Source organism: Pristis pectinata, chromosome 3, assembly GCF_009764475.1.
Source record: "Pristis pectinata isolate sPriPec2 chromosome 3, sPriPec2.1.pri, whole genome shotgun sequence".
In the NCBI taxonomy this organism is placed as follows: domain Eukaryota; kingdom Metazoa; phylum Chordata; class Chondrichthyes; order Rhinopristiformes; family Pristidae; genus Pristis; species Pristis pectinata.
Window position 1 is genome coordinate 95,972,071 of NC_067407.1, and position 27,856 is coordinate 95,999,926.

The 27,856-nt window shown below is 38.5% G+C and overlaps 1 protein-coding gene across 4 annotated transcripts in view; it reads right to left on the bottom strand.

The window, feature by feature from the left end:
• arid1b (AT rich interactive domain 1B (SWI1-like)) overlaps positions 1 to 27,856 on the bottom strand; it is a 349,190-nt gene that overhangs the window by 204,949 nt on the left and 116,385 nt on the right. For all 4 annotated transcript variants that reach the window (XM_052011358.1, XM_052011361.1, XM_052011359.1 and 1 more), the window contains exon 4: positions 17,902 to 18,012. In XM_052011358.1, coding sequence (XP_051867318.1) covers positions 17,902 to 18,012 — 111 coding nt within the window. The remainder of the gene's footprint in view (positions 1 to 17,901; positions 18,013 to 27,856) is intronic.

A 27,856-nucleotide genomic window follows, 5' to 3' on the forward strand; every position in this document is an offset into this window, starting at 1 on the left:
TGTTCATCAGCAGCATGCTGCACCAGTCCCACATCTCCCTCTATAGCCAAAATATTATGTGACCATAAAAATTGTTTCAAATTTTTCAAGGTCTCAAAAATTTAAATCATGACTGTGAAGACTCATGTCTGTTTAGGCCTCCTCACCTAAATTAAATGCAGGTAACATATGTTCTTAGTAAGATCAAAACCATCTGGTTGGATGTCTCTTTCATATACTTCCTTTCTCTAGCCTGAGGCCACATTTCTAAGATTTCCCAATCCTTGTCAGTTTACCACTTCATCAGTGAAAATCAATAAACTGCAGATGCTGGAAATCTGAAATAAAAACACGAAATGCTGCAAACACTCAGGTCAGACAGCATCTGTGGAAAATGAAACAGTGTTAATGCTTCAGGTCAAAGACCCTTTGTCAAAACTAGGAAACACCTCATTATTCATGGACTGGTAAGAGTCGATCCACTGAAAATGTCACTGCGCAGCCCTAACATCCCATTATAAATAAAACGTTGCATTTTTCTAGCAATACTAAGTTAAGATAAATGTCAGTCAGTTAATTTCATACCATGAATAAGTGCATTATAACAATTCACTGAATAGCCATTAAACTTCACTTTCTACCTTTGTTACAGACACCCAATATTTTCATGGTAACAGTGCAAAGGAGTACAGTAACTACAGTTCAAAGAAGGCATCTCGTAACAAAAAAAACCTATTGGGCAATGTTTAGATTGGAATTTAAACTGCAGCTTTGCTTTCTTTAAGTGACTGCCTGAAGTAAGCAATTTATGGAAAGAAACATGCATCAATATTGTTGCTGTTATAACATTGATACACTCCGAAGCAAATTTCAACCGAAATCCAATCTGTTTAAATGTGAAACCCACCAACAGAGGTATAACAATTTGAAGCTAAAATTGAATTTATAAAGCATGAAGAACAGGCTGTACAAAGAATATGGGTAATTTTCTATTCAATACTACAGTAACCAGAATCCAAAGGTTAAAGTCTTTTAAAAATACTTGCGTTACAACACGGCACGATTTCCTACACAGCAAATAAAGCTTCAACTATATAGCATATTCTGTGTCACATTCCAATAAAGGAAAAACATACACTGTCACTTGCAATGCAGGAGTGTTCAGAAACTATTATTTCCTAACTTGGACCAAAAATATGTAAGTGCCACAATAGAATCAAAATTTAAGTGTTCTCTTTGTTAAACAGCAGAGAGGTATTCCAAACAAAAAAATTGCTCATGTAAATTTATATCCCGAGCTCTTACCTCAAACAGACTTTCCAATTTATATTTTAGACTAAAACTAATTGCAAAAATAGCCAGCTGATCCAGAGCTCAATTGGTAAACATGACAAGTAATTGAACTAAATTAATCAAAAGGAAATAGGCTCAATTCTTAGTCTGTATTAAGATTTGATGATCCACTTTGGTCAGAGAGGAACCATACAAAATGCAGAGTTCAGGACAGAGAGAAAGGGAGAATAAATTGCAATTTTTGAATCAATGCAATCAACTGCCAATTCCCCCGTTGGAAAAATGAACTAATTAGCAATCATAAACAATTAAGGGTCCAAAATTTTATCACTTCGCAAACATTTTGCAACTCCAGAGTCATAGGCAGATTGTTTAAGCCATGACTATTTTCAATTCAGTTGATTATGGATCAGAATTTTCTATCAAGAGTTATACATAATGTAATCTAAGAATGCAGTGATGCAAACTGCAAGTGTTGCATGGTCAGAATACACAGAGGAAATGTGAAACAACTATCCCTTTTGTCTAATGGTAGTTCAAGTGTCAAAAAGTCTAGATCTAGCCAACAAACCCTTCTTTAAAACAGAGTTCAAGTCATACAGCACAGATACAAGTCTTTTGGCCTACCATGTCCACACTGATCATCTATATTAACTGAATTTACCAGACTCTGGTCCATACTTTGGTGATTCAAAGGCCTGTCTAGATAATTCTTTAATGTTGAGACTGTCCTTGCCTCCACCAACTGCCCAGGGAATACATCCCAGATTTTTACAAATTATGTCATCAGCCATTTGAAAGAAATTGGCGTATGGACACCTGGGGTAGGATGAAGTCAATCTGGAGTGCATGCTGTGGCTAAATAACCAATTAATGATGAAAAAGCATGGCAGTACTATCTGAAGTACATCTCAAATTCAAATCTCCACAAGTGGAGATAGACAAGTTTAGTCATCATCAAGACAATCAAAAGCTATCCCAACATATTTTTGGGTAATTTAAATTTATGTGTAATAAAAGATTTGAAAGCTGTGTATGGAAATATTTTCGGTGCTTTAAGTAAGACTGCTTATTTAACAATTATTTCCTTTCTGAAAGTTGCAGTGAAGGAGGAATGATGCCCTGACTTCTCGACCTGCCAAAACATGTTATTGAATTTGTGACTCATAAGCAATAATTCTGTCAATCAATTACCAAATATACATGTAATATTCTGCTCTCATTAACATCTACATCTATTAGCATTAAATTCAGAAGATTACTGAAACATTAGGAATAAAAATAAAAAATAATACATCTGTGCCTGGAAGAGAACATAATTCTTAACATTTCTTCAGCTGTAATTTGCTACTCTTAAATATTGCTTGAAGATTTAAAAACAGTAAAATGAAATCCTCTAGACACAAGAGGAATTAGAATATCAAGCAATTAGTAAAAATGCCATTTCAAGCAATCATTAAGACCTTGAAATTAAATATTTTGGCGGAGTTACCCAACAAGAGTACCCCAGCTTCAGAAGTAGCTGGCCAGGAATTAATGAACACAAAAAGGACAGAAACAAACATTTAAAAAGTTAACACAGGAAATCCCACTGTGAGTTTGCACTGATGGCATGCTCTCAAGTAATTGTATGGGAATTAATTTCAGTTTGAAAGTGCCTGACTTTGCTACTAGCTGAACGTAGGATAAGTATTTGACTAACATCTGCTGCTTCAGATAAAAAGATTCCAATCCCTGAATTTGGAAACCAAAATGATCAGTTATTATGGAAATGGGGTACTATGCAGTTTTAAATAGAATTACATAAAAAAGGCCCGAGTGATGGCTAAATTAGCAGTGATTTCTAGTATGTTGTGTGCCCTTAAGAGCAGTGGGCTGTGCAAATGCAAGTTAACAAAATAGCCTGCTAGGCGGAAGGCGGCTCCCGAAACTGCAACAGCTCATCACCAAACACACAAAGAAAATACGCTTCAAATGAAGGTGGAATGATGATAATATCCTTAGAGATCAGTAGTAGTACCCAACTCCAGTTTTAAGACTACTTCTCAAATGGTGGAAATTGTTGGTGGAATTGCATTGTCTACAGGAGGAACAAGGTGAGATAACTGAAGGATCATAATAATTGGGCAGCAAAAACTGGAAATATGGGAATAGTGCTCCTTCCTGCAGGAGAGAACCTGATCAACAGGGGTAAGGTGGAACTGGTGTTGCAGGTGTGGCTGATATGGCGATCCTATCATCCAAGCACTTTCCAATTTATATGGAGAATGAAAATGGTTTATGAATGCAGCATACAAATTTCCAGGGAAAGGGGGAAAGTTTACCAAATGTGATTGTCATCCTGATGGCTATTTCTGTATGAAGCTGCAAAACTCCACATGGACCGTGGATACACAAACACCAAGTATCATTGAATGTTCCTTTCCGTTGGTATTGGCAACACAAGCAAGTCTTCAGAATATCTAGCTTCACACCAAGAAGGGTTACTATCTGTTTGACTGTGTAAGTTACATAAGCTACATTCAGAGTTTTAAAATACTGAATTAATAGAATTTAATGAGAAGTTACAGTGGGTATTACACTTTTTTTTTAAAAAGAACATCGCACTCAATACGTTACTTTGGCAAATTTCTTGCTTGGAAGCATTTCAAACAACCTTGGATTAGTGCTTAACTCTTGACCAGATGGCCAGGGGTTCTAAAACCAGTGTCACTTGGATATGCCAGTTACAACTGTGAACAAATTTTGCCAGTTTCTGACAGGTCCACTAGATGGTGCAGCTTTTGTAAACAGCATGTCGGGAACGAAAGAAAGCATTTCCACTTCCAACTTGGTTTCTCCACTACAGCAATAAAGATTCAGTACAAGGGAAAAAGAAACGGTCAAAAAAATTTACCAGCTTCACCTTGACGGTAAAGCAAGAATGATTTTTTCCCATTTCACCTTTGTCCAGGTACTTAAAATGACAAATAGGTGGTCAATTGAATTTGCAATTATAAATCAAGTATAACTTTTTAATCAGTTATGTAAATAGGTTTGACAATTAAAAATGATCTATTCACAAAATTGTCAAGATGCAGAAAAACTTGTATTTCCAAGTGTCCTAAGGCTCTTTAAAAGAAAAAAACATATCACTGGGACAAGAAAGATGTTTGTGGGGGAGGGGGGATGGTAACCAGTAGCTTGGTTAAAGAAATAAATTTTAAGAGGAATTCAGAGAGAAATGGAGAAGTTTGCTGAGGCAACTATAGAATTTAGGATCCAGATGGCTTAAGGCACAAAGGGACTGTGGGACCACATTTTGCCAGAGTTCTTGGTGCGTAGTTTAGTGAGATTTAACAAATTTAACTGTTAAAAGTAACTAGGATCAGTGGTCTTTTCATATCAGTTGCCTGTATATTTTCTTCCACAGATTTATACAAATAGAATAACTTATGATAAAATTTTAGAATTCTGAACTTTTAAAGATTAAACCTAATTTTTTTTTAACTACACTTCAAGAGTTTCAAAGGAAGACATGGACACGAGGCCCACCAATGATCTTGCTGAGTTGTTTATATTTTTTTGCCATCCAATCCACTTCTGATCAGCAGAGCAAGTTTTTAATCCTTCAGGCAGCAGCCTCTGTAGCTACAATTGATGCACCTTCTGTATTGGCGTGTAAACAATCCAACCTCACTGTCTTTTTTATTTAACTTCCCATGTTCAAGTCTGCCAAAGTAATTAATATTACTGGAATGGAATTAAAAGTTGCATACTTCAAATCCCAAAATAAATTAATTATTCATAACAGGCATAATTGTTATTAATTAAATGGGTTAATGGTAATAGTAAGTAACAGATTTATCATTAAACTTCACCAGTTTGGGATTCCCTTTTTTAAAAAATTAGTCTTACAACACACAAACAGGTGCTTTGGCTCACCATGTTACATAGAACAGTACAGCACAATACAGGCCCTTTGGCCCACAATGTTGTGCCGATCTTTAATTACCCTATCCACCTGTGAGGCAACCTTCAGGGATCTGTGGATATGGACCCCCAGATCCCTCTGCTCCTCCACACTACCAAGAATTCTGCCATTAACTTTGTATTCTGCCTTGGAGTTTGTCCTTCCAAAGTGTACCACCTCACACTTCTCCAGATTGAACTCCATCTGCCACTTCTCAGCCCAGCTCTGCATCCTATCAATATCCCTCTGCAATCTTCCACAGTCCTCCACACTATCCACAACACCACCAACCTTTGTGTCATCTGTGAACTTGCCAACCCACCCTTCTACCCCCTCATCCAAGTCATTAATAAAAATCACAAAAAGCAGAGCTCCAGAACAGATCCTTGTGGGACACCACTAGTCACAGCCCTCCAATCTGAATGCACTCCCTCTGCTTTCTACGGGCAAGCAAATTCTGAATCCACATGGCCAAGCCTCCCTGGATCCCATGCCCTCTTACCTTCTGAAGAAGCCTACCATGTGGAACCTTGTCAAATGCCTTACTAAAATCCATGTAGACCACATCTACTGTACTACCCTCAATCTGTCTGGTCACCTCCTCAAAGAACACTATCAGGCTTGTGAGACACGATCTGCCCTTCACAAAGCTACGCTGGCTGTCCCTGATCAGACCATGATTCTCTAAATGCCCATAGATCCTATCTCTAAGAATCCTTTCCAACAGCTTGCCCACCACTGATGCAAGGCTCACTGGTCTATAATTTCCTGGACAATCCCTACTACCTTTTTTGAATAAGGGGACAACATTTACCACCCTCCAATCCTCCGTTGCCATTCCCGTGGACAATGAGGACTCAAAGATCCTAGCCAAAGGCTCAGCAATCTCCTCCCTCGCCTCGTGGAGCAGTCTGGTGAATATTCCATCAGGCCCCGGGGACTTCTGTCTTAATATTTTCTAACAGCTCCAACACATCCTCTCTCTCGCTATCAACATGCTCCAGAACATTAACCTTACCAATGTCCTCAGCGTCATCAAGGCCCCTCTCCTTGGTGAATACTGAAGTATTCATCGAGGACCTCACCCACTTCCACAGCTTCCAGGCACATCTTCCCACCTTTATCCCTAATCGGTCCTACCTTTACTCCCATCATCCTTCTGCTCTTCACATACGTGAAAAATGCCATGATGTTACAAGATTCGTGTGTATTGACAAGGACTGAGAGAACAGACCCTGAAGCTCTGCCTCCAGAACGCCCTGATGGCCTTTTAAAAGCTTGCTGTTGTCATAGGCTCATGAAATGTTTATTAATACTCTTAATAATCAGAGACATTCAACAATAGTTCAAATAGATTCAAATCAAAACTGCTAAAATGTTAATGTTCATGCTGATCATCCAAGTACTTACCTATACAAATCCCATTTACCAGCACTTGCTCTGTAGCCTTGCATACCTTGGCAATTCAAGTGCTTCTCTAGATACTCCTTAAATGTTGAGACAGTACCTGCCCCCATTGCCCCCTCAAGCAGTGTGCTCCAGATTCCAACCACCCTTTGGGTGAAAAAAAAATCCTTCCTCAGATCCCCTCTAAACCACCTGCCCCTTACGTTAAATCCATACCCTATAGTTTTAGAAGCTCAACTATGGGCTAAAGTTTCTCACACTCTAATCTTATCAAGGTCTCTCTTAATTTTGTGCACCTCTCCCAGACCCCCCACCTCAATCACCTCCACTAAAAGGAAAACAATAAACTCAACTTTGACAAACCTAACCTGAAAAGTTTCTTCTTATAACTAAAATAATCTCTCACAATCAACATCCTGGTGAATTTTCTCTGTACTCACTCCAGTGCAATCATGTCCCACCGATAGTACAGGGATCAGAACTGCAGACAGTACTCCAGCTGTTGCCTAACCAATATTTTATCAAATTGTACTATAATGTTTCTGCTCTTTTATTCTATGCCTCAGCTAATGAAGGTGAGTATCCCATATGCCTTCTTCACTGCCTTAATTGTTGTGCTAGGATTCTTGGACTTGTTCCTCAATACTTTCAAGGACCCTCCCACTGGGAGCGCCCTACCCTTATTAGTCCTCCCAAAATGCATCACCCTGCACTTAACAGGATTAAGTTCCATCTGCCATTGCTCTGCCTATTTTATTTTTATTTCATTGTAAGTAAAAGGGAAACACAATTTTAAGTTACAGGGCTGGTATACGTTCTCATCGGTGCTGTTTTGGCATTTGCACTTTCTGCATTTTTGCTTTTCCACTTAAAGCTGAAGGCCTTGTGCTATGGCCATCCGTGACGTTACAGGGTTGTGTGTGTTGACAAGGACTGAGAGAACAGACCGTGAAGCTCTGCCTCCAGAACGCCCTGATGGCCTTTTAAAAAGCTTGCTGTTGTCGTAGGCTCATGAAATGTTTATTAATATTCTTAATAATCAGACATTCAACAATAATTCAAATAGATTCAAATCAAAACTGCTAAAATGTTTAAAAAAAAATCTACTTGAAAACAACAAAATGCTAGAAATATAGGGATACGGCAGAATTAAAACACTTGCCTGCAACTATCTTTTCAATGTACGTCAGCAACACCATTCAACTGAATGTGGTCATTCAGCAAACGTAAGCCATAGCTGGCATAAAACTAAGGGGTAGATGTGAAGCACATCCAGCCCCCATAGTTCACTACAGTAATGTAGAGGCCCAGTCAATAGAGAGTTCAGCAGTGGAGGAGGAGCTCAGATGCAGGGTTAATGCACAGGTAAGGAAATCAGAGACATGCTGAACTGCAAAGATGACTGCCAGCAAAAGGCAAGTATATTTCAGGTCAATTTTTAAAACAGACTTTTCATTCCTGTCAATGAAGTTAAGTAGGAAAAAGTTAATAAAAAAAATACTGGACACCAAACAAATGAATCTGGTTTTTTTGAATCATTTCAAAGGCAAGCAGATGAACACAAATGGTTCTGCATCTCCTGGAACATGCCTGTGTTGGTAATATCATGACAACATGTCACATGAACAGGGGTCTGACTTTGATCAATAACGGGAAAAAAAACAGAACTGAAAATGAGGGTTCCAATGAACTTCAACCAGTTTAAGTCTTAAATGTTTAAGCTTGTATGATCCTACTTACTGAATTATTCATCAATAAAGCATCAAAATTCTCCTATAACTTCTAAATTTCTTTCAATATACCTAGGCATTTTAACATTTTTTTCTCCTAATGTTTGCTTAATCTAACCTAAATTCATCTTATCTATTGCTTCATTCATGTGAAGACTTAGATCAGATAATTTTTTTTTTAAAAATTTACCCATTCTAATGTCTACTTGTCCTAAAATCCTGATTTACTTCCAGATATATCTTTAACAAATAATTTTTCTCCTTATCTAATTTGCTATCACCTTTCTAAACTGAAAAGTCATTTTCCCCTTGGCTTTCCTCATAACTCAGTTCTCTACAATGAGGTACAAATCGGATGTGGAAAATGTATTTCTAGCTTTGCTAAATTTACAAATCAAAGTGTTCCCTCTTGCCAAGACCAGAAGATGAAATCTGTAATTGTATGTTGGCTGTGTATAGCAATTCAAGGGAATACAAAAATTTCACACATCCGTGACACTACTGAAATTTTATTAAATGTTTTTTCATCGTTGTGAGCACTTTAAAACGAAAACATTCAATACAAATCATGCATGATCTTCCATAACATTATTTTCCTACTTTAAATCTGTATTTGCATTAAAGACTCTTGAATCAATTCAATGTTTTGATATAAATATTATGAAACTTTACAGATGCACTTTCACTGCACAAATAATATCTATAGTTTGAGGTTTAAAGTCTGTCCAAGTCTATGCAAATGGCTATTAAAGTTTTCTAACATTACAAGCCATTAGGTATCAACAGAGGCACAAGTCAGGAACCCTGACCACTATTTGTGCCCACTACGAGGTACTCATTCATTTGAAAGTTCAACTGGGAAAGATATTGGGAGAAAATATATTAATTTCTGAGAGAAAAAGACCCAAATACTGGAACACACTTTAACCAATTTATATTCAAACTAGGTGACCACCCAAAATAGACTGAACGATCCTATGAAGTATTTACTGTTACAAGCTCTAACTGGCATACTGAATTTAGAACAATATATCCTTCACATGTTATCTAACTTGGTACACTTTTTTTGTCCTTCAATAAAATGCTCTATATATGACAGAGTTGGTTATAATATTTTAAAATCTGTTCATTCCATCCATTCTTCTCATCCTAAAATGTTTCCCTGATCCTTAAAGTATTACATCATTCTGCTAGACACAGCAACTCTCTCATACTTCATTTATCTGAGAGACCAAATACCAGAATGCAAATTGCTCCACTGCAGGCTCCTGTTTCAAAACCCACACTACTATCACACAAAGCTACTGGCTGAAATACTGGTTGATATTTTCTCCTTCCTGCCATAGGAATTCAAAACTACCATACCACAAAACCAAATTGAACCTCTTAAGCTTGGGGACATTCACAAATTCAAAGTTCAGTATACATTCACAAATTCAGTATACATGTCACTGAACTTTCTTGTAACTTTTCCAGCTGATGTAAAGGTAGCTGAAACTAGGAAGTTTACATTAATTTAGAGCTTAATCCATTAAAACACCCCTTTTCAAACTGCCTGCTTACCAGCCATAACCTACTAACTCCCCAAGAAACTACTGTAGACTCTTAGTTAAATATTTACTACTCAATGCTTTCTCGCCATCTAAAGAGTGAACTACTGATCAGCTCTCAGAAGCATCTTCTACCCCATGAAATAATCCCCATAGGAAAGCATTTTCCCAGCAACAAAGGCAAAAATGCCATCAAACGAGTATGTACATTAAGGTATCATGGAGTCAAGTAACCAACGTTTGTTAGTCTTCTATTCTGCAGCTGAAATCTCGAGATATCTGGTACAAGCCAATGTGCAGCTGGAATTCCATTAGCCTTCATATCAAAATATTTAAAAATAAAACATTAAATAGTCCAAAGCCAAATTCAGTGATTAATTTTAATTCTTTTCCATAAATAAAATGCAATATTTTGAATATTTCTACAAGTATTATGATGCTAAATAACACTCTCACTTCTGGACTTGTGGTTGTGTCCTGTCCTGCAATGGGATGAAAGTCTTATGCTTCTCTGCTGAATCTGAGTGACCAAAGTTAAGGGAGTGAGCGTGCATTTAGAGAGGAGAACATGGGAAAAGAAAGGTCAAGGCTGATCTGCCTCTTAACTCAATTTCCTGCTTTGGCTACATATCCATTTTACACCCTTGTCTAATTTATCGATCACAACACTGCTTTTTATCATCTTTAGATTTTTCTTGTTAGTGGTATGTGTTCAATGACCCATTCTGGTCTGCACTGTCACTAGCTCCTCACCATTTATGGGAATAGAGATTGTGCGAGGGTGGGCAGTAATAAACCATCAAAAATACCTGGCCCTCCCTATAATAACAAACTCCTTGAAAATTACTAAATGACTACAACACAGAAAGAGGTTAGTCAGCCTGTCAAGTCTGTTAGCTCTCTGCAGAGCCATCCAGTTCTTCCCATTCTCCTTCTCTATTCCTTGCAATTTATTAACCTATTCTCACATACCCATCAACCCAGACCCCCCCCTCCCCCCCACCGATTCTCCAGCCACCCGCCCACATTAGGGGTAATTTACTGGAACTAATTAACCAAACAATAAGCCTTTGGGATGTGGAGAAAACTGGAGCATCTGGGGAAAGCCACAGTAGTTGTAGGGAGAATGTGCAAACTCCATACAGATAGCACCCAAGTTCAAAAATCGAACCTAGTTTAGTGGTGCTGTGAAGCAGCAGTATTAAAGACTGCAGCACTGTGAATGGAGTACAATCAACATGGATTTATGAAATGGAAATTATGTTTGACTTATTTATTGGAATTTTTTTGAGGATGTGATAAGTATAGAATAGGGAAACCAGCAGATATGGTACATTTGCTTTTTCAAAAGGCTTTCAATAAGGTTACACCACATGGAGTTGGAAGTAATTTGATTACTGTTTATCAAAGCAAAAAGTGGGAATAAAGAGGTCTTTCTCAGTTTAATAGAGGAAAGTTAGTTACAGTGACGGTGTTAACCTTTGGAATTCTCTATCTGGAGGCTGTGGAGGCTCAGTTTTGTTGGCATTCTAAAAAGGAGTTGGCAAATTTCTGGATACTAAGGAAATAGCAGAACAAGGGAATAATGCAGGAAAATAGAGCTGAGATGGAAAATCAGCCTGGATCTCAATGAATGGCAGAGCAGGCCGAAGGTTCAAATGGCCTATTCCTGCTCCTAATCCTTATGTTCCCTTCACATTCAGAAGCTTTAAAGGACAGCTCTCTCTCTGACGCCCTCATCCACTCTTCCATCAGCATTGACATCCCCCACATAAACACTGGAGTTGAAAAACCTGCCCAAGGTTTTCTATGCTTCCCTCCTCCTCGGCTATTTTTGTAACCATTTACACTGCCTTGTACCCACCTTCTGTTCTATTTATGTCTCATTTTCACCTAATACTGGAGTGCACCATTATTACTTTTGTCATTTAACCTTTCCTGCTTTGATCAGATTATTTGCCTATCACTCAGCAGTTTAAAACAAAGGGTCTTTACCCAATTTGCCAGTTTAAAGCAGAGGGTTTTCACCCCAAATTACGATGTCATGTCACACATTCTTCACGCAAGGCATCCCAATATTTTAGAACACAGAACAGTAGAGCACAGGGACAGGCTCTTTGGCCCAATATGTCTGTGCCGACCATTGTATCAATTTAAACTAATCCCATTTGTGTGCACCTGATCTATATCCCTCCATTCCTCTCTCTTCATGTGCCTGTCTAAATGCCTCTTAAAATGTTCTGAAAGGCATCTGTTAAATCTGATTCTTATTTAAAACTCACTCACTATTAGTTTTGAGTTTACTTCCCTTCACGTGCAGGTAAAGTATTCTGTGTTCTGCTGTTCGAGGTATGGCAAAACAGCTTGTTTAATGGTCTATAAACTGAAAATACTGGAAACACTCAACAAGTCAGGCAACATCTCTAGAAAAATAAACAGTTTAAACATTTTACTCAGGGCTCTGTTTCTCGATCCACACATTCCTCCTAACCTGTATTTTCTCTTTTTATTTCAGATATCCAGTATCTGCAGCCTTTATATGTCATTTATGAAGGCCTAAATTGTCGCTTTCCTTTTAGGATCCCAGAAACAACAGTTATATCACCTCAAGTTGCTCTTCTCTCAGTGAGATCATACATCTGTGAGTTTATATAATTGTTCTGCATAATTTAATCCCTTCAATCACTCAGTCATTGTGGTTCATCTCTTCTATATTGCTTCAATTGCTCCAATATCCTTTTTGTATTATGGTGACCAGAACATTGCACAACATTCTTCAATGCATACACTGCATCACATGATCAAAACACATTTTTATAATTTCACAAAACTCAATTTTAAATACAAAGGTCTAATATCTTTGCAAGGAATTCCATAGTTTCCAATATATAAATACAAATGTGGAGACATTATAACATCCAAAAAAATGACAATGAATATTCAGGTACTACTACCCCATCCAAAGTTCTAATACTTTAAGGTGACTAATTTAACTGACTAAATACAGAGCTGGTACTGACAGTATAAAATCTGCTGTTAACATTTTTAACAAGTATTATTTTTTCACAACTTTCCTAATTTACCAGAAAACAAAGTGGTGCACATGCAAATTTTGATAATGGCAGTTGTCATAGATTTTCTGATTCCTGACACTGTTGATTCTGACTAGGGTGCAAAAACCACAATATATTGAATCATAAATGTAGAACGTGGGCTCAATTTTCCTATTTAAGTTCATCAATGATGAAACCACAGGTTGCAGAGAATCTTCTTGGCTTATCCATTGGAGCTAATGGTCCTTTATTTATTCAAATTTCAAAGTGCTTTTCACACCTTTGCAACATTCCAAAATGGTTTGCTACAAAGTACTTCAACACTGTGATAACTTTTATAAAGTTCGAAGCATGGCAACAAATTTGGACATAGCAAGCGCTCACAAATAGCAACCTGACAGTAACCAGGTTTTATTTAGAAACAAGGTGGATTCAAGGATGCATATTGGTCAAGACACTGGAGACAACTCTACTGCTCTTTTTTTAAAAATTGTGCCACAATATTTACCTGGGAGAACAGATAGGCCTTGATTTAACGTGCCATTTGAAAGAGGATACCTCCAGCTGTGCAAAATTCTTTCAGAACTTTACCAGAGTGTTAACCTCAACTTTTGTCCACAAATCTTGAACATGACTTGAACCCTATGCTTTTTGAGTCATAGGCAAGAATGCTTGCCATTGAGCTATGACTGAAACTCTTATAACTGCATTACCGTGAGAATCAGGAATTTTAATGACAATTAAATTGGTGTGAAATATTGTAAAACAATGGCAGTCGTTCTTTGAAAACAGAAAAACCATGTTTATTTATTACAACCAAGTATCACAGATTGATTATTGTTAAACATTGATCAGATAGAGAACTCTGAAAGGAGGGTCAGTTTCATTCCATCTCCCAGAATAAAATGCAAGTTACAAGTGTCTTTTTCATAGCTAAATTTATTCTGGTATAAACATTGTGTCCTTTTTATTCCCAAAATATTTACAGGCTGCCCCTAATGCCAGGAGTCCTGATGTAGGTATCCCTTTAACAAAAGTCCCCGCTCCAGTATGCCCACACACCCTCTGGCTTTCTGAGAAAAGAAAATGTGCTCAGATCAAAGCCTTAAACCTGGCGTAAAATTCCTGGTGCAGGCAGCACAGATCCTCAGGTGTCTGCTTGTATGCTCCAGACACTTCAATTACCTACAGCAGGCACCTCAAAATCACTGAAAAGGAACCACAAACAATGATTCCTCAAAAACTACTAGTGGGTTAAGCAAACCAACATCAGTATTCTCTCCCAAGCTATCACCATTAGCATCAAAGCTCAATTTCACTCAGTCAGCTCTGATGGGCAGGCCACATCATTTACATGCCCTACACCAGATTTTTTAAAAACAGACACTCTGCTCCAAACTGTCATGGCAAGAGATTACTAGATGTACAGAGGAAAAGACTCTCAACTGCTCTCTCACTTAACTTTGGGTGATAGTCAGAACAAGACTGGAAAAATTAATAAACTTATTTAAACTCAGGGGCTGAATTGAGGAAAGACTAATTACAACAGTATTGGGCAAAAGCTGGGGAGTGTAGGTTGGAAGCAGCCGTAATTGGGCAAGTCCACATCTGACATGTGGGAGTCATTTCAAGACCAGTTGGTCAGAATTCTCGACCAACGTGTTCCTGTGAGGAAGACAGACAAGGATGGCAAGGTTTAGGAATCTTAGATAACAAGAGATGTTGCAAATTTAGTTCAAAAAAAAGGAATAATAGGTTTTTTGTATAGTAGGGGAAATTAAGGGTTCTGGGAAAAAGTCCACAGACAGATCAGCCATGATCTTATTGAATGGCAGAGCAGGCTCTATGGTCCAGATGACCTACTCCTGCTCCTATTTCTTATGTAAGGTTTAGGAAGCTGAAATCAGACAGGGCCTTTGAGGAATTTAAAAGAAGCAGGAGAGAACTTCATCAGGGAATCAGGAGGGCTAAATGGGGCCATGACATATCTTTGGCGCAAGAAGGATTGAAGAGAAGCCCAAAGCATTTTATATATTCATTAAAAGCAAGAGGGTAATAAGGGAGAGGGTAGAACCATTCAAGGACATGAGGGAATTTATGCCTGGAGCCAGAGGAAGTTGGCAAGATAGTAAACGAGTACTTTGCATTGTTATTTGCCAAGGAGAAGGACATGGAGGACAAAGTGGGGGGGTATGCTGATATTCTGGGGCATGTTGTTATCGAGGAGGAGGAGCTCTTGAAAAAAAATTAAGGTGTTTCTCCACCACTTCTCTAAGTCCCCACAGCCCGATGGGATCTATCCCAGGTTATTGAGAGAAGCAAGAGATTAGATTCTTGGAGCCTTAACAATATCTTTGTATCCCCTTTAGTCACAGGCAAGGTCCCAGAGGCCTGGAGAATAGCCAATATCGTTCCTCTGTTTAAAAAGAGCAATGGAGACAAACCAGGAAATTATAGGACAATGTGTCTTACATCAGTGGTAGGGAAATTATTGGCAAAGATTCTGAGGGATAGGATCTACTTGCATTTGGAAAAGCATGGACTTATTAGGGATAGTCACCATGGCTTTGTGTGGGAGAGGTCACATCTTACAAACTTGATCAAGTGTCTTGAGGAGGTGACGAAGATGATTGATAGGGCTGTAGATGTTGTATACATGGACTTCAGTGAAGCTATCGACAAGGTTCCTTGCGGTAGGCTCATCCAGAAGATGGGACATGGGATCCATGGAGACATGGTAGACTGGATTCAAAATTGGCTTAGTCAGAAGACAGAGGGTAGGTGGGGTGTTATTCTGATTGGAGGTCTGTGACCAGTGGTGGTCCCCAATGATCAGTGCTCGGATCTGTTGTTTGTGATGTATATTTAGAAGAAAATGTGGGTGGGCTGACTAGTAAGATTGCAGACGACATGAAAATTGATGAAGTTATGGAAGACTGGAAGAAGATTCAACAGGCTATAGATCAGTTGGACTTGTGGGCAAAGAAATGGCAGATGGAGTTTAATCCAGACAGTGTGAGGTGTTGCACTTTGGGAGGTTCACTGTAAGAGAAAGCTATACAGTAAGTGGCAGGACCCTTAGGAGCATTGATGTACAGAGGGATCTCTGGGTGCAAATCCACAGCTCCCTAAATGTGGCAACCCAAGCGGATAGGGTGGTAAAGGCGCTTTACAGCGTACGTCTTCATTGGTCGGGGTGCTGAGTATAAATGCCAGGGAGTCACGTTAGGACACATTTGGAATATTGTGCACAGTTCCTGTCGCTGCTTTACAGTAAGGATGTGGAAACTTACAGGAGGGTTCCAAAGAGAGTTCACCAGGATGTTGCCTGGATTGGAGAATATTAGCTATAAGGAGAGGTTGGACAAACTTGGACTGTTTTCTCTGAAGCACTGGAAGGTGAGAGGCAACCTGATAGAAGTTTGTTAAATTATGAGACGTAGATAGTGTAGATGGAGTCTTTTTCCTGGGGTAGAAATGTGAAATAATCAAGGGCATCCCTTTAAGGTGAGAGGGGGAAAGTTTAAAAGGAGATGAGCAGGGCAAGTTTGTTTTACACAGACAGTGGTATGTGCCAGGAATGCACTGCAAGGGGAAGTGATTGAAGCAGATACTACAGCAATGTTTAAGAGACATTTAAAGAGGCACATGAACATGCTGAGAATGGAGGGATATAGACTGCATGCAGGCAAATGGTATTAGTTTGGATTGGCATCATGGTCGACACAGACATTGTGGACCGAAGGGCCTGTTCCTGTGCTGTAATGTCCAATGTTCTGTGTAAACTACATGTAAGAATCTTGTGCACGCATTATCTACTGCCTTTGTCAACAAATGAATATAAAAAATAATTCTAAGCCATTATCAAAACAGAAAATCCTCAAATGTATGGAAAATGCATTTCTCCAATCAAGAGGATCATATTAGTCACTTTTATGAAATCATGTGACTGGTCCAATAAATGAATAGGTGTTCAAGCTTCCACGGGCAAACAGCTCACCCACATCATAGTATGTAACTATAATGGCACACTTGACATACATTTGCAAATTTAATGGAAACAGAAATGTAACATAAAGAGGCCATAAATGAAGAGTAATTACTCTCAATTACATACAGTACTCAATGACTAAGTAACTTTTTCAGCATCATTTTGATTTTTTCCACTCATTGACACAAAGCTGATGTAGTTCTTAAAACAGATTTGTTTAGCAGATCAGTAGGTAAATGTGTTCAACATCATGAGGGCTTTTGATAAAGCAGATATTGAAAAATGGTTTCCAGTGGCAAGAGGGTTGATAAACAGAAGAAAGATTACTGGTATTAGGCAAAAAAGGACAGAAGAACTTTCTTTTGTTCACACACTGAAGATTAACATTTAGATTAACTTGGATGTATAAACTTTAAAACTGGTGGAAGCAGAAACACTATCCCAGTGAGAAAAGAGCAAGAAAGTAGGACTAAATGGATTTACTGTTTCTTGGTAGGAACAGCCAAATAGTCTGCTCATGAAGCATCATTCCATAATTTAAAATGACCACCTCTACAGGATATCCCCATGGTATGGCCGGGGGTGGGGCCACATTCCTAGAAAACAGCCCATATAGTGATTTTTCCAGAATGCCATTCCATCTGCACGTGTCAAGAAATGAGAGTTGAAAAAAAATAAATTATGTTGATTTATTAACTTTTTTTTTTAAAAAACACATTAACTTCATGAGACCGAATTTTATTCTGCATCTCAAACTTTGGGTAGTGATTTGTGAATTCTAGAAGGGTGAATTTCTGCAACCCGTAATGCAGGGGTCACCTATATTCTTCAAGATGTAATAACATGGCTTCTTTTACATTCTATGTAATAAAGAATATCACATTCTTCCAAGTAACTTTAAACAGTGAGCTCAACTACGTGAAAAGCATTATTATGAGTCACTTACAGGCAAACTTGATGGTCTCTCTTGCTGTAACAAGTTCAACTCTTCATGGTTGGGTTTGCTAGACGTCAATGGTGGTGCAGTCCGAGTTCCATAGCCTTCCTGAGTTATATCCTGTGAAAACAAAACTCATTTATAAATTTCTGTCTATGTGAATGATGGGAAGCTATCGTGGCAAAGGACTAGCAGTGTGACGAGATAACCAGCAGAGGGAAACAATTCAACTAGAAGGTCATAAAAGCAGATAAGTGATTATCTTCCACTGCTAGACACCGTTTCGCCGGCACAATTACCTCCCACTGCACAGCCCAGCAGGTAGCAAGGGATTAACAGTGATGTTTAAACCAACAAATGTCTGAAGTTTCTTTTGTAAGCTCCTCACTCCACTACATTGAGAACCAAAGTTAGACAGCTTTACAATGGACAAACAAAATGAGCAAGCATTGACTTTGCATCTCATTTGTCTTTTTTTCTGTTGAAACTGACACTTACACATGTGAGAAAGGAAAAAAGAACAATGTACACACATAAAAGTAGCAAAGTAAATAACGCAAAACCTTTTCCTCTCTATGTTCCCAGTTCAAAAGATATTTATAGGACCTCAAAAAAATTTCAAAAATAAGTCATCATGCTTTCAAAGCAACGTGGGGACAGAAAGATACCAAGTGTGAAATGGTCCAATTTGCAAAACTTCCATTTTAAAATTGTTTTTCCACTAGAGGTAAGAACTAATGGTATTTTCATTGTAGCAAAAATTTAACATTTCATTCAGACATCAACCTACTTCCTAGACATTGTACTGGAGCTGTCCTGCAGAGGGGATTTGCTTTCTCCCTCTTCAATATGAAAAATCTTTGTTGCTAAAGATTGCTGGAAGTTCCAGCTGAAACAGCAGATGCAATGACCTCTTCACCCAACCAAATTTCAAAGTACAGAAAGAAACAAAGGAAAAAGAAGAGAATGTTGAAGTATAATCAAAGTGAACAAGAAATAAAGGAGGGAAACATATCCAACAAATAGGAACAGAAAAAAGGCAATACTAATATCTAAGAAGTTATAATATGCATCAGTAAGACATCAGAGTTTTAAATGTACTCTGTCTCAGGAATGTAAATCTCATTATTAAAGGAGACCTGATACAGCTAAGTACCAGCTTGAACTTTATGTACTGAGATTAAGCTTGTTTGAACTGTTCAAATACAGCTATTTCTTGAAACTCATGGAGCAGAGGCCCAGCACCTGGCTCAGTGTCAATCCCAGGTGCACTATAAAGGAGTTAGATGGTAATGAAAAGGGAATCATCCAGCAGTGATATGCAACCTGCTTGTCTCTCTGCATTGCCATAAATTTTTTTCTGTCCCCTCAGTTTGAGCATTCAAGTCACTATTAACTTTCCATCTCAATCATGACTTATACTGGTTATTTAGACCCTGGACAAAAGCTCTCACTAAAAGCAGGTGGGCGCCAATTTAAGGTTCAAAAGCCATAGATTCTGGATATGGTCATGAACCCACAACTCTAGAATCAGGGCTGAAATTGCTAGCACTGATTCACAGCCAATTCTCAGATTAATGCGTGAATGCCTGTTACAGAATAGGAGTAGCAAGGGAGAAATAAATCATAATAAACTCAACAAGCAATAGAACTATACAACCACACAGGCAATTTTGCACTAGAATTTTTGAATACAGAGCCTGCTGAATGCTATTTGAATTATAGCCACATTGCTAATCTCCCACACTCATCCAAGAATTCTGGGTTTGATTCTGATATAAAAGAACACTGAGGATGCTGAAAATAAAAACAGAAAATATTGGAAATACTTGGGTGATCATGCAGGTATCAGTGGAAAGAGAAACAGTAAATGTTTTGTATCAATGACCTTTGATCATAAAATGCACCATGACCTAGTCAGTATTTCCAACATTTCCTGTTTTTACTTTAGGCTTTGATTCAATGGACATGGTATGGATAGGAAGTAGCCCTAATCTAATTCACTCATTTCACAATTTAATCTGCTATTCAGTTTTTTTTCAAAAATGCACCACCTCACATTTATCTCCATTCAAACTAATTTTTCAATTATACCTAATTTGTAATGTAGGTATTTTGCAAGACATCCCTGTGATTTTATTCCATATATTAGCATTTGCCGTATAAGATATTTCTTTCTTGCATCCTCACCATATCTCTTGCCCAAAAACTTAAATTACTGTCCTTGTACACTCACCTTATGGGAACAACTTTTCTTGGCCTTATCTAATCTTGACCACCTCTTTCAAATCTCTCAAGTTTCTTTGGTGGAAGGAGAACAACCCCGATTTCTCTATCATTAACCTTTTAGATCAAATCCCTCCCTCAAATTATTCTGGCAAATCTTCTCCGCACCTTCTCAAGAATAGTCACATTCTTCGGAAAGTATGATGAAAAAAACTGAATATAATACTGTGTCTTAGCCAGAGCTTTATAAAGCTCTGTATGCTTTGCTAATTACTTCCTCTGTACATCTTGCCACTTTCCCTCTGTTCCTGTGCATGCTTTAGAACTGTGCCATTAGCTCTCCCAACTTTTTATGTAAAATGCATTATGTCATACTTGTCTATTAAATTTCTACAAAATAAACCAGAGAAAAATCACAGGATGAAGAACAAGCAGATGGCAGATGGTGGTATGGCCCACTGGAGGAAGAGAAGGACAGGTGGCCGGGGGGGGGGGGGGGGGGGGGGGGGGTTTGCTGCTGCTGGTGGTGGTAAGATGGATAAGCATCTAACAAGATGGTCACAAAATTGATGACAGAAGTTTGAGATCCTTGCACTGGTTTGAAGTGAGGTTAACCATGGTAAGGGACATAGGTTTAAGGAGACAATTGTCAATAAATTAAGAGCTTATATTACCAACCCAAAAGGATTCCTTTAACTCACTTTATTGCACAAGCAGTCAGTCCAACATCAGTTGTCAAGAGCAGCATAAAAGCTACACTTGTGTACACACATTCAGAGGCTGAGTTCCTAAATATCACCAATGCATTCACCGAAGCCCGAGAAGATGAGCTTTACACATTATATCTTCAAAGCAAAAATGCTCCACCTAAGCTACCTCAGGATAACAATGCTTTCCCACAATAACGGATGTTTGCATGTCATCCTTGAAAAAGTACAACAACCCCACTGGCTCCTGGGATCCCTGGTCCCTTCCTTTTCAAAGTAAAGAGCTGACACTGGTTCATGCCTCGGGAGTATAAAGGAGTGCACCACCTCCCAAGTTTTTAAAGAGTTATATAGCATGGAAATGGGCTTTTTGGGCCAACTCATCCATGCCGACCAAATTGCCCAACCAAGCTAGTCCCATTTGCCTGTGCTTGGCCCTTATCAGTCTAGACCTTTCCTATCCATGTACCTGTCCAAATGTGTTTTAAGTGTTGTAACTGTACTTGCCTCTACTACTTCCTCTGGAAGCTCGTTCCAGATATGCATCTCCCACTGTGTGAAAAATTTGCCCCTCATCCCTTTTAAATCTTTCCCCTCCCACTTTAAACCTATGCCCTCTAGTTTCGGGCTCCCCTACCCTGGGGAAAAGACTGTGGCTATTCACCTTATCTATGCCTTTTATGATTTTATAAACCTCTACAAGGTCACCCCTCTGCCTCTTACAGGGGTAAAAAGTCCAAGCCAATCCAGCCTCTCAAACCCTCTAGTCCCAGAACATCCTGATAAATCTTTTCTGCACCCTTTCCAGTTTAATGGCATCCTTCCCGCAGCAGTGTAGCCAGAAATGTACGTAATAGTACAAATGTGGACTTGGACAGCTATAACATGACATCCAAACTCCTGTACTCAACATCCTGACTGAAGAAGACAAATGTGCCAAATGCCTTTCTTTACCACTCTGTGTTGTCACTTTCAAGGAACTATGTGCCTGCATCCCTCGGACCGTTTGATCTGCATAACTCCCCAAGGCCCTACCATTTACAAGTCCTGCCCTGGTTTGTCTTACCAAAATGAATCACCTCACCTTTATGTGAATTAAAATCCATCCGTGTTCCTGGCTCACTGTTGTTCCTCAACTCATTCCTTAGCTCACTGGCCCAGTTGATCAAGATCCTATGGTAGTCTTAGATAACCTTCTTCACTGTCCACTACACCACCAATTTTAGTGTCATCTGCAAACTTACTGACCACGCCATCTACCTTCTCATCCAAATCATTAATACAAATGATGATCAAATGTGCACCTAGCACTGATCCCTGGGGCACACCACTGGTCACAAGCCTCCAATCTGAAAAACAACCCTCTGCCAGCACCCCGTCTCCTACTGTAAACTCAGTTTTAGATCCAATTGGCTAGCTTGCGCTGGATGCCATGCAATCTAACCTTCTAGGCCAGCCTGCCATGTGATATCTTGTCAAAGACCATGTAGACAGCATCTACCATACTGCCCTTGTCAACCTTCCTGGTCACCTCTTCAAAACAACTCGAATTCATGAGACACAATTTCCCATGAAAAAAGCCACGCTGACTATCCCCAATCAGTCCTTGCCTTTACCCACTTAACTGCCCGATTCTGCCTGCTCCTCCCCTGGCAAAATCCACAGGTCCCACATTGGCCTTGAAGCACCTTCAAACCCACAGAACTGAAGTGAAAGCAAACTTCGATCTCAAGGCACTAAGTAGGAGACTTCCAGCAAACACTTTGTCATTGGTGAAACCTATCAACATTACCCCGAGGGTCTCCATTTACTAAAAACTTTAACGTATCAGCCACATAAGATCCATGAGTAAAAAGGCAGGTCACATTTTAAGTATTCTGCAGTAAGTGGCTCTCCTTCTGAATCCCTAAAGTCTTTCATGCATCTCCAAAGCACGTCAGGAATGTGATGGAAAACACACCACTTGTCAGGACGAGTACTATTCCAGCAGTCAAGGAGCCTAACAACATGAAGTACAGTTCAGCCCATTTGATTGCTTACCATCCATCCACCACTGTAACATTACCTAAGTCCATCAAAAGCACACTGTGACTGCAGTGTATACCACCTAAAAAATGTACTAAAGCAGTCAGGCAAGTCATTTTCAAAAGCATTTCTCTAATCCACGGCTGACACCATCAAAAAGGACCAGGGCAGCAGGCACAGAAGGGCACTGGCGCTTCCACATTCCACTTGAAGTAACAAACCAACCTGACCTGGAAATGTACCTCTACCCTTTCATCATCACTAGATCAGATCCTAATAGCACTGCACTCCAAGACTGCTGCAGTTCCAAAAGATAGCTTGCCATTAACTTTTCAAAGAAAATAAATCTTGGTCTTGTCAAGGGCAACCACATCCTGTAAATAACAAAAGTACTACACCACACAGATTGCAAAACATAATTCACTGCTTCAATATAACATTCAATGAAAACCCACAGTTGACTATCAAGAGCCTCATTACCTTTCAACTTAAAACATAACTAACAAGTTCCAAATATGTATTTACACTGGGCTTGTTAATCATCAAAGTAAAAGACTGGAAATGTAGACAACTGATAGTTCTTTTACCAAAACTAGCTAATAAGACTCCACTATGTAACAACCTAAACCCTGGCTCCACAGGTGACCTTCCTAATGAGTAAAGAGCTAAGCCTTTGGCAACAGTCAGGGAGTCTAATAAAATGAAGAAAATGCTGGTCACAGTAAGGATATAACATGATTATGAGTTTTCACTCTGATTGTACAAATGCACAAAATATGAACGACACTTACAACTGCTGACTAGCTCAAGGTAAATAGGGATCTGGAATTGAAGACCAAATAAAAGGAAAGGTGCAGGGAGTGACAATCACCAGGGGAGGAGCCCTCAGTACATCCAAAATAAAATATACAGATCATCCACAACTATAGGAGTGAGCGACAACACAACTTTCAATCAGTGATCTGTTGAAAATTTTTTGACATTTTTGGACATTTGGTATGATTCAGCAGGCATAAAGATGGCCGAAATATTCAAAAAATGGAGAAATTAGCAGATAAGACCCTCAAACAACAGATGTAAAGAAAATGCACCATCTGATATGGGTGGCATGGAGTCAAACACAAGAGAAAAAAAACATGGATTAAGCTACTATCCATGCAGCATTGGTTAGTACTTGCAAAGTGAAAGGCAGCTGTTATCACATTACTTGGCGTTAGGATGATGGGAAGAATAAAGACCAAAACAGTTGGGACTACCAAAGTTTTGATCCTTTAGAAAATTAAGCACAATAATGTTGACTCTCCCAGATCCAAGATATTAACAATCTGGAATGGAGAGGCTTGAAGGACAAATGGAATGTTGTTGTATGTAGCTTTTCTGATCTAGTTTTATGGGCAATTTCAAGCCAAGCAACGAACAACAGCTGCAACTTCTAACAGTAGATAAAGACACTTAAAAGTTGTTGTTGACTACTATAATTTTCTGATTTTTAGTTCAATTACTAAAACATCTCCCTAACATTTTTAAGCATTTCACCTTATTATACTGAAAATGGCGGGTTTCTCACATATCAAGTAGATCAGAGAAATACCTTCACTTACAACACTTGATATTGAATCCACTCAACTGAAACAAGGAAATCATTTCCAAAACTGAACTTTTACATGATAGAGTAACTCACTAAAAAGAATCCTGAATTCTCAAAATATTTACTCTTTCCTTTATTTTGTCACATCCAGATACTTTTATAAGACAAAATATATTTTATGTCTTCAGATTTCAGCTATCTTCTTAGATTTAGAGAAATGTTACCTTCAATAAAACAGACACCACCTAGTGAAAACAAATTCATTGACTTTACACTTCTAAACTAATTAGTGTTCAATTTTTGCACAACATACTTAATGACAATGAAGACTCAAAATCATGCACAAATTATTCATTCATTTTTCTACTAATATGTCCCAAATACAATATTACGTAAAGATAGGGGTCCTTCCATTTACTACTATTTAGGAAGCGTTACACAATTTCCTTCCTCTGCCTTTAAGTACACCTTCCACATATCGTTCCCTTTTCTTCACTCTTTCCTGAGGCATCACAGCCAAGTTCAGAATGTATATAGAAACCATCAAAAACACTCACTGGGTCAGTTAGCACCTGTGAAGAGAGAAACATTTCAAATTAATTACCTTTCTGATGAATGGAAAGGCCTTTGATGTAAAATATTAACCTTGGGAGTGCAGCTAATGCCAGTTGATGCCTCACGCCTTTCTTTCTATTTTAAAAATAAGGGTCCAAATTCAGAGAGATCAGTACGCTTGCGTTAAATCATTCTTTCATTCTCAGACATAGAAAGAGTAGTAGGTTGAACAAATATACCCAGTGGTGAATGCAAGTTTGGCATTGGTAGATGTATTTTGTTGAAAACCTCTGATCTTGGATATGCAGGTGTTCATTCACAGAACTGCAATTTTTACTATGATCCACAAGCCACAGTAGTTGGATACAGGTGAAAGAGATACAGGTAGGGATTATTGACAAAGGATCGCTATTGGAAGAGACAATATCTGCAGGCCGTCCCCGGGTAACAAACAGGTTCAAAAGTCAATTTTGTCCATATGTCAGAAAATATACGAAAATCACTCAACATGGTACCATAATTCCACAGTATTGTAATGAAAGATATCAAAAATGCATATGACTGATAAGAAACAGTTACTAGAAGTGGAGAGAGGAAATTTGTTCTGCCATTTGTAGGAATGGACGTATATACCCAAGTCGTTCATATGTCAGGTGTCCATAAGTCAGGAGTTCGTAACCCAAGGACAGGCTGTATTAGTTTTCTTTCCCTCCTACAATGCATATTTGTACAATACTGAGAACAAAAATCTATCAGAAGCAGCCAACAAGTGCATTTTCCTTCCCAACATCTATTATCCTTGGCATAACTAAATTAGCATGGATAACCTAGCAATTTTGTCAATTATTCATTTAACTATTGAGTTATTTCTCCATCTTTCTCTTACTTGTGCACTGAAATCCTTGCCCTGGGTATAAATTGAAATTTTTGATATATGTGTACCAGTGGAAGTACTTGCCAAGCTGATCTTATTTTGATCACTAGCTTACTTCTTATTAAAACTGTACCTCGGCTATTGCTTAGTCTGTGAAATAAAAAAACGATATTTAAAAAGGAAAGGTTGCCAACATCTTTGCCACAGTTAATTTTGCCAAGTCACGTGCAGAGATACAATAAATTTCAAGTAAATTTGCATATATGAATGCAACAGATTTAAAAATGGCAAAACATTATGATTTTTGGCACATGCACATGTGGCAACTGCTGAATCATCATCAGTTTGGAGGGGTGGCGATGGAGAAGCAGGTCAACGCAACCAATGAGTAACTGCACAGAAATTTAAACCTTCAAGGTATTTCCCTTGAATAAATATTTATTTATAGCACTTATCAGTCTACAATGCAGACAAATATAGATCTTGTTTCAATCGATTTCTTCAATAATTTGTCCAGATTTTATGAACTTTGACATCTATAGTTTTCATAGCAGTTTCCAACATCATGTGCTATCTGTTGAACTTGTCTCATATTGTGAGAAATAAAACACAAAGCATGCATGTAATGGAACATAGCAAGAGAGGGTGTCAGGAATGAAGAAACTATTAAGACGCCCTTTATTGGGAAAACTATTGAAGAGGAGGTCTTCGTAAGTTAAATGTATTCAAACAACTGGAGCTTTAAAAAAAAATTGCTCAAACTCAACTACACTGTCGGACTGAACTGGCTTTACACATCTCTCAATTAACAAACACTATGTGCAAAATCATTTCCAACAATTGGATGTACGATTGTCAGAAAAGTTCCGTAGATTTAAAATCTGACAAATACAGTTGCTGATTGTTATCCATCAAGTTATGTTGATATAAATGTTTTGCAAAAAATGTAACATTAGTGGAAGTATCACTGCCACTTCTCCAAAAAAACCTGTCCCTGGGCTTTTTCAGACATAAAAGTCACTTAGCTCCTATAGGAGTATGGTCAATCCTATACAGGTATTCAGATTTACAAAAGAATTACATTCCAAGAAAATATTTTGTTCAGCAAAAAATCTTAAATTTAAAAGACATTTCCCACAGGCTTCAGATTAAAGACTTATATTTCCTTCTAGAGCCCAAGGCTCTTGGGGCACGAAACCTAAACATTTAAAAATACAACACAAGTATCAGAAATAATAAATGTGGATAACGAGAGAGGTGAAGGCTAAAATAAAAGCAAAAGGGGTGGCGTACAAAGAAGCAAAAATTAGTGAGAAAACAGAAGACTGGGAAGCTTTTAAAAACCTGCAGAGAGAAACTAAGAAGGTCATTAGGAAAGAAAAGATGAATTATGAAAGGAAGTTGGCAGATAACATTCGAAAGGATACTAAGAGTTTTTTTTAAATACATAAGGAGTAAAAGAGAGACACGGGTTGATATAGGACCTATTGATAATGGTGCAGGAGCTATTATAATGGACGATAGAGAGATGGCAGAGGAATTGAATGAATATTTTGCATCGGTCTTCACCGTGGAGGGCATCAGCAATGTGCCGGTTAGTCAGGAGTCTCACAAAATGGAATTGAGTTCAGTTAAGATTACTAGGGAGAAGGTGCTAGGAAAACTAAAGGGACTAAAGACTGATAAATCTCCCGGACCGGATGAGGTGCATCCCCGGGTTCTGAAGGAGGTGGCTTTAGAGATAGCGGAGGCATTGGCGATTATTTTCCAGAAATCGATAGATTCCGGCGTGGTTCCAGAGGACTGGAGGGTCGCAAATGTAGTTCCGTTGTATAAGAAAGGTGGGAGGCAGCATAAAGGAAATTACAGACCTATTAGTCTGACGTCAGTGGTGGGAAAGTTATTGGAATCTATCCTCAAAGACGGGGTTACGGAATACCTAGAGGCGCAGGGCAGGATAGGTCCTAGCCAACGTGGTTTTGTGAAGGG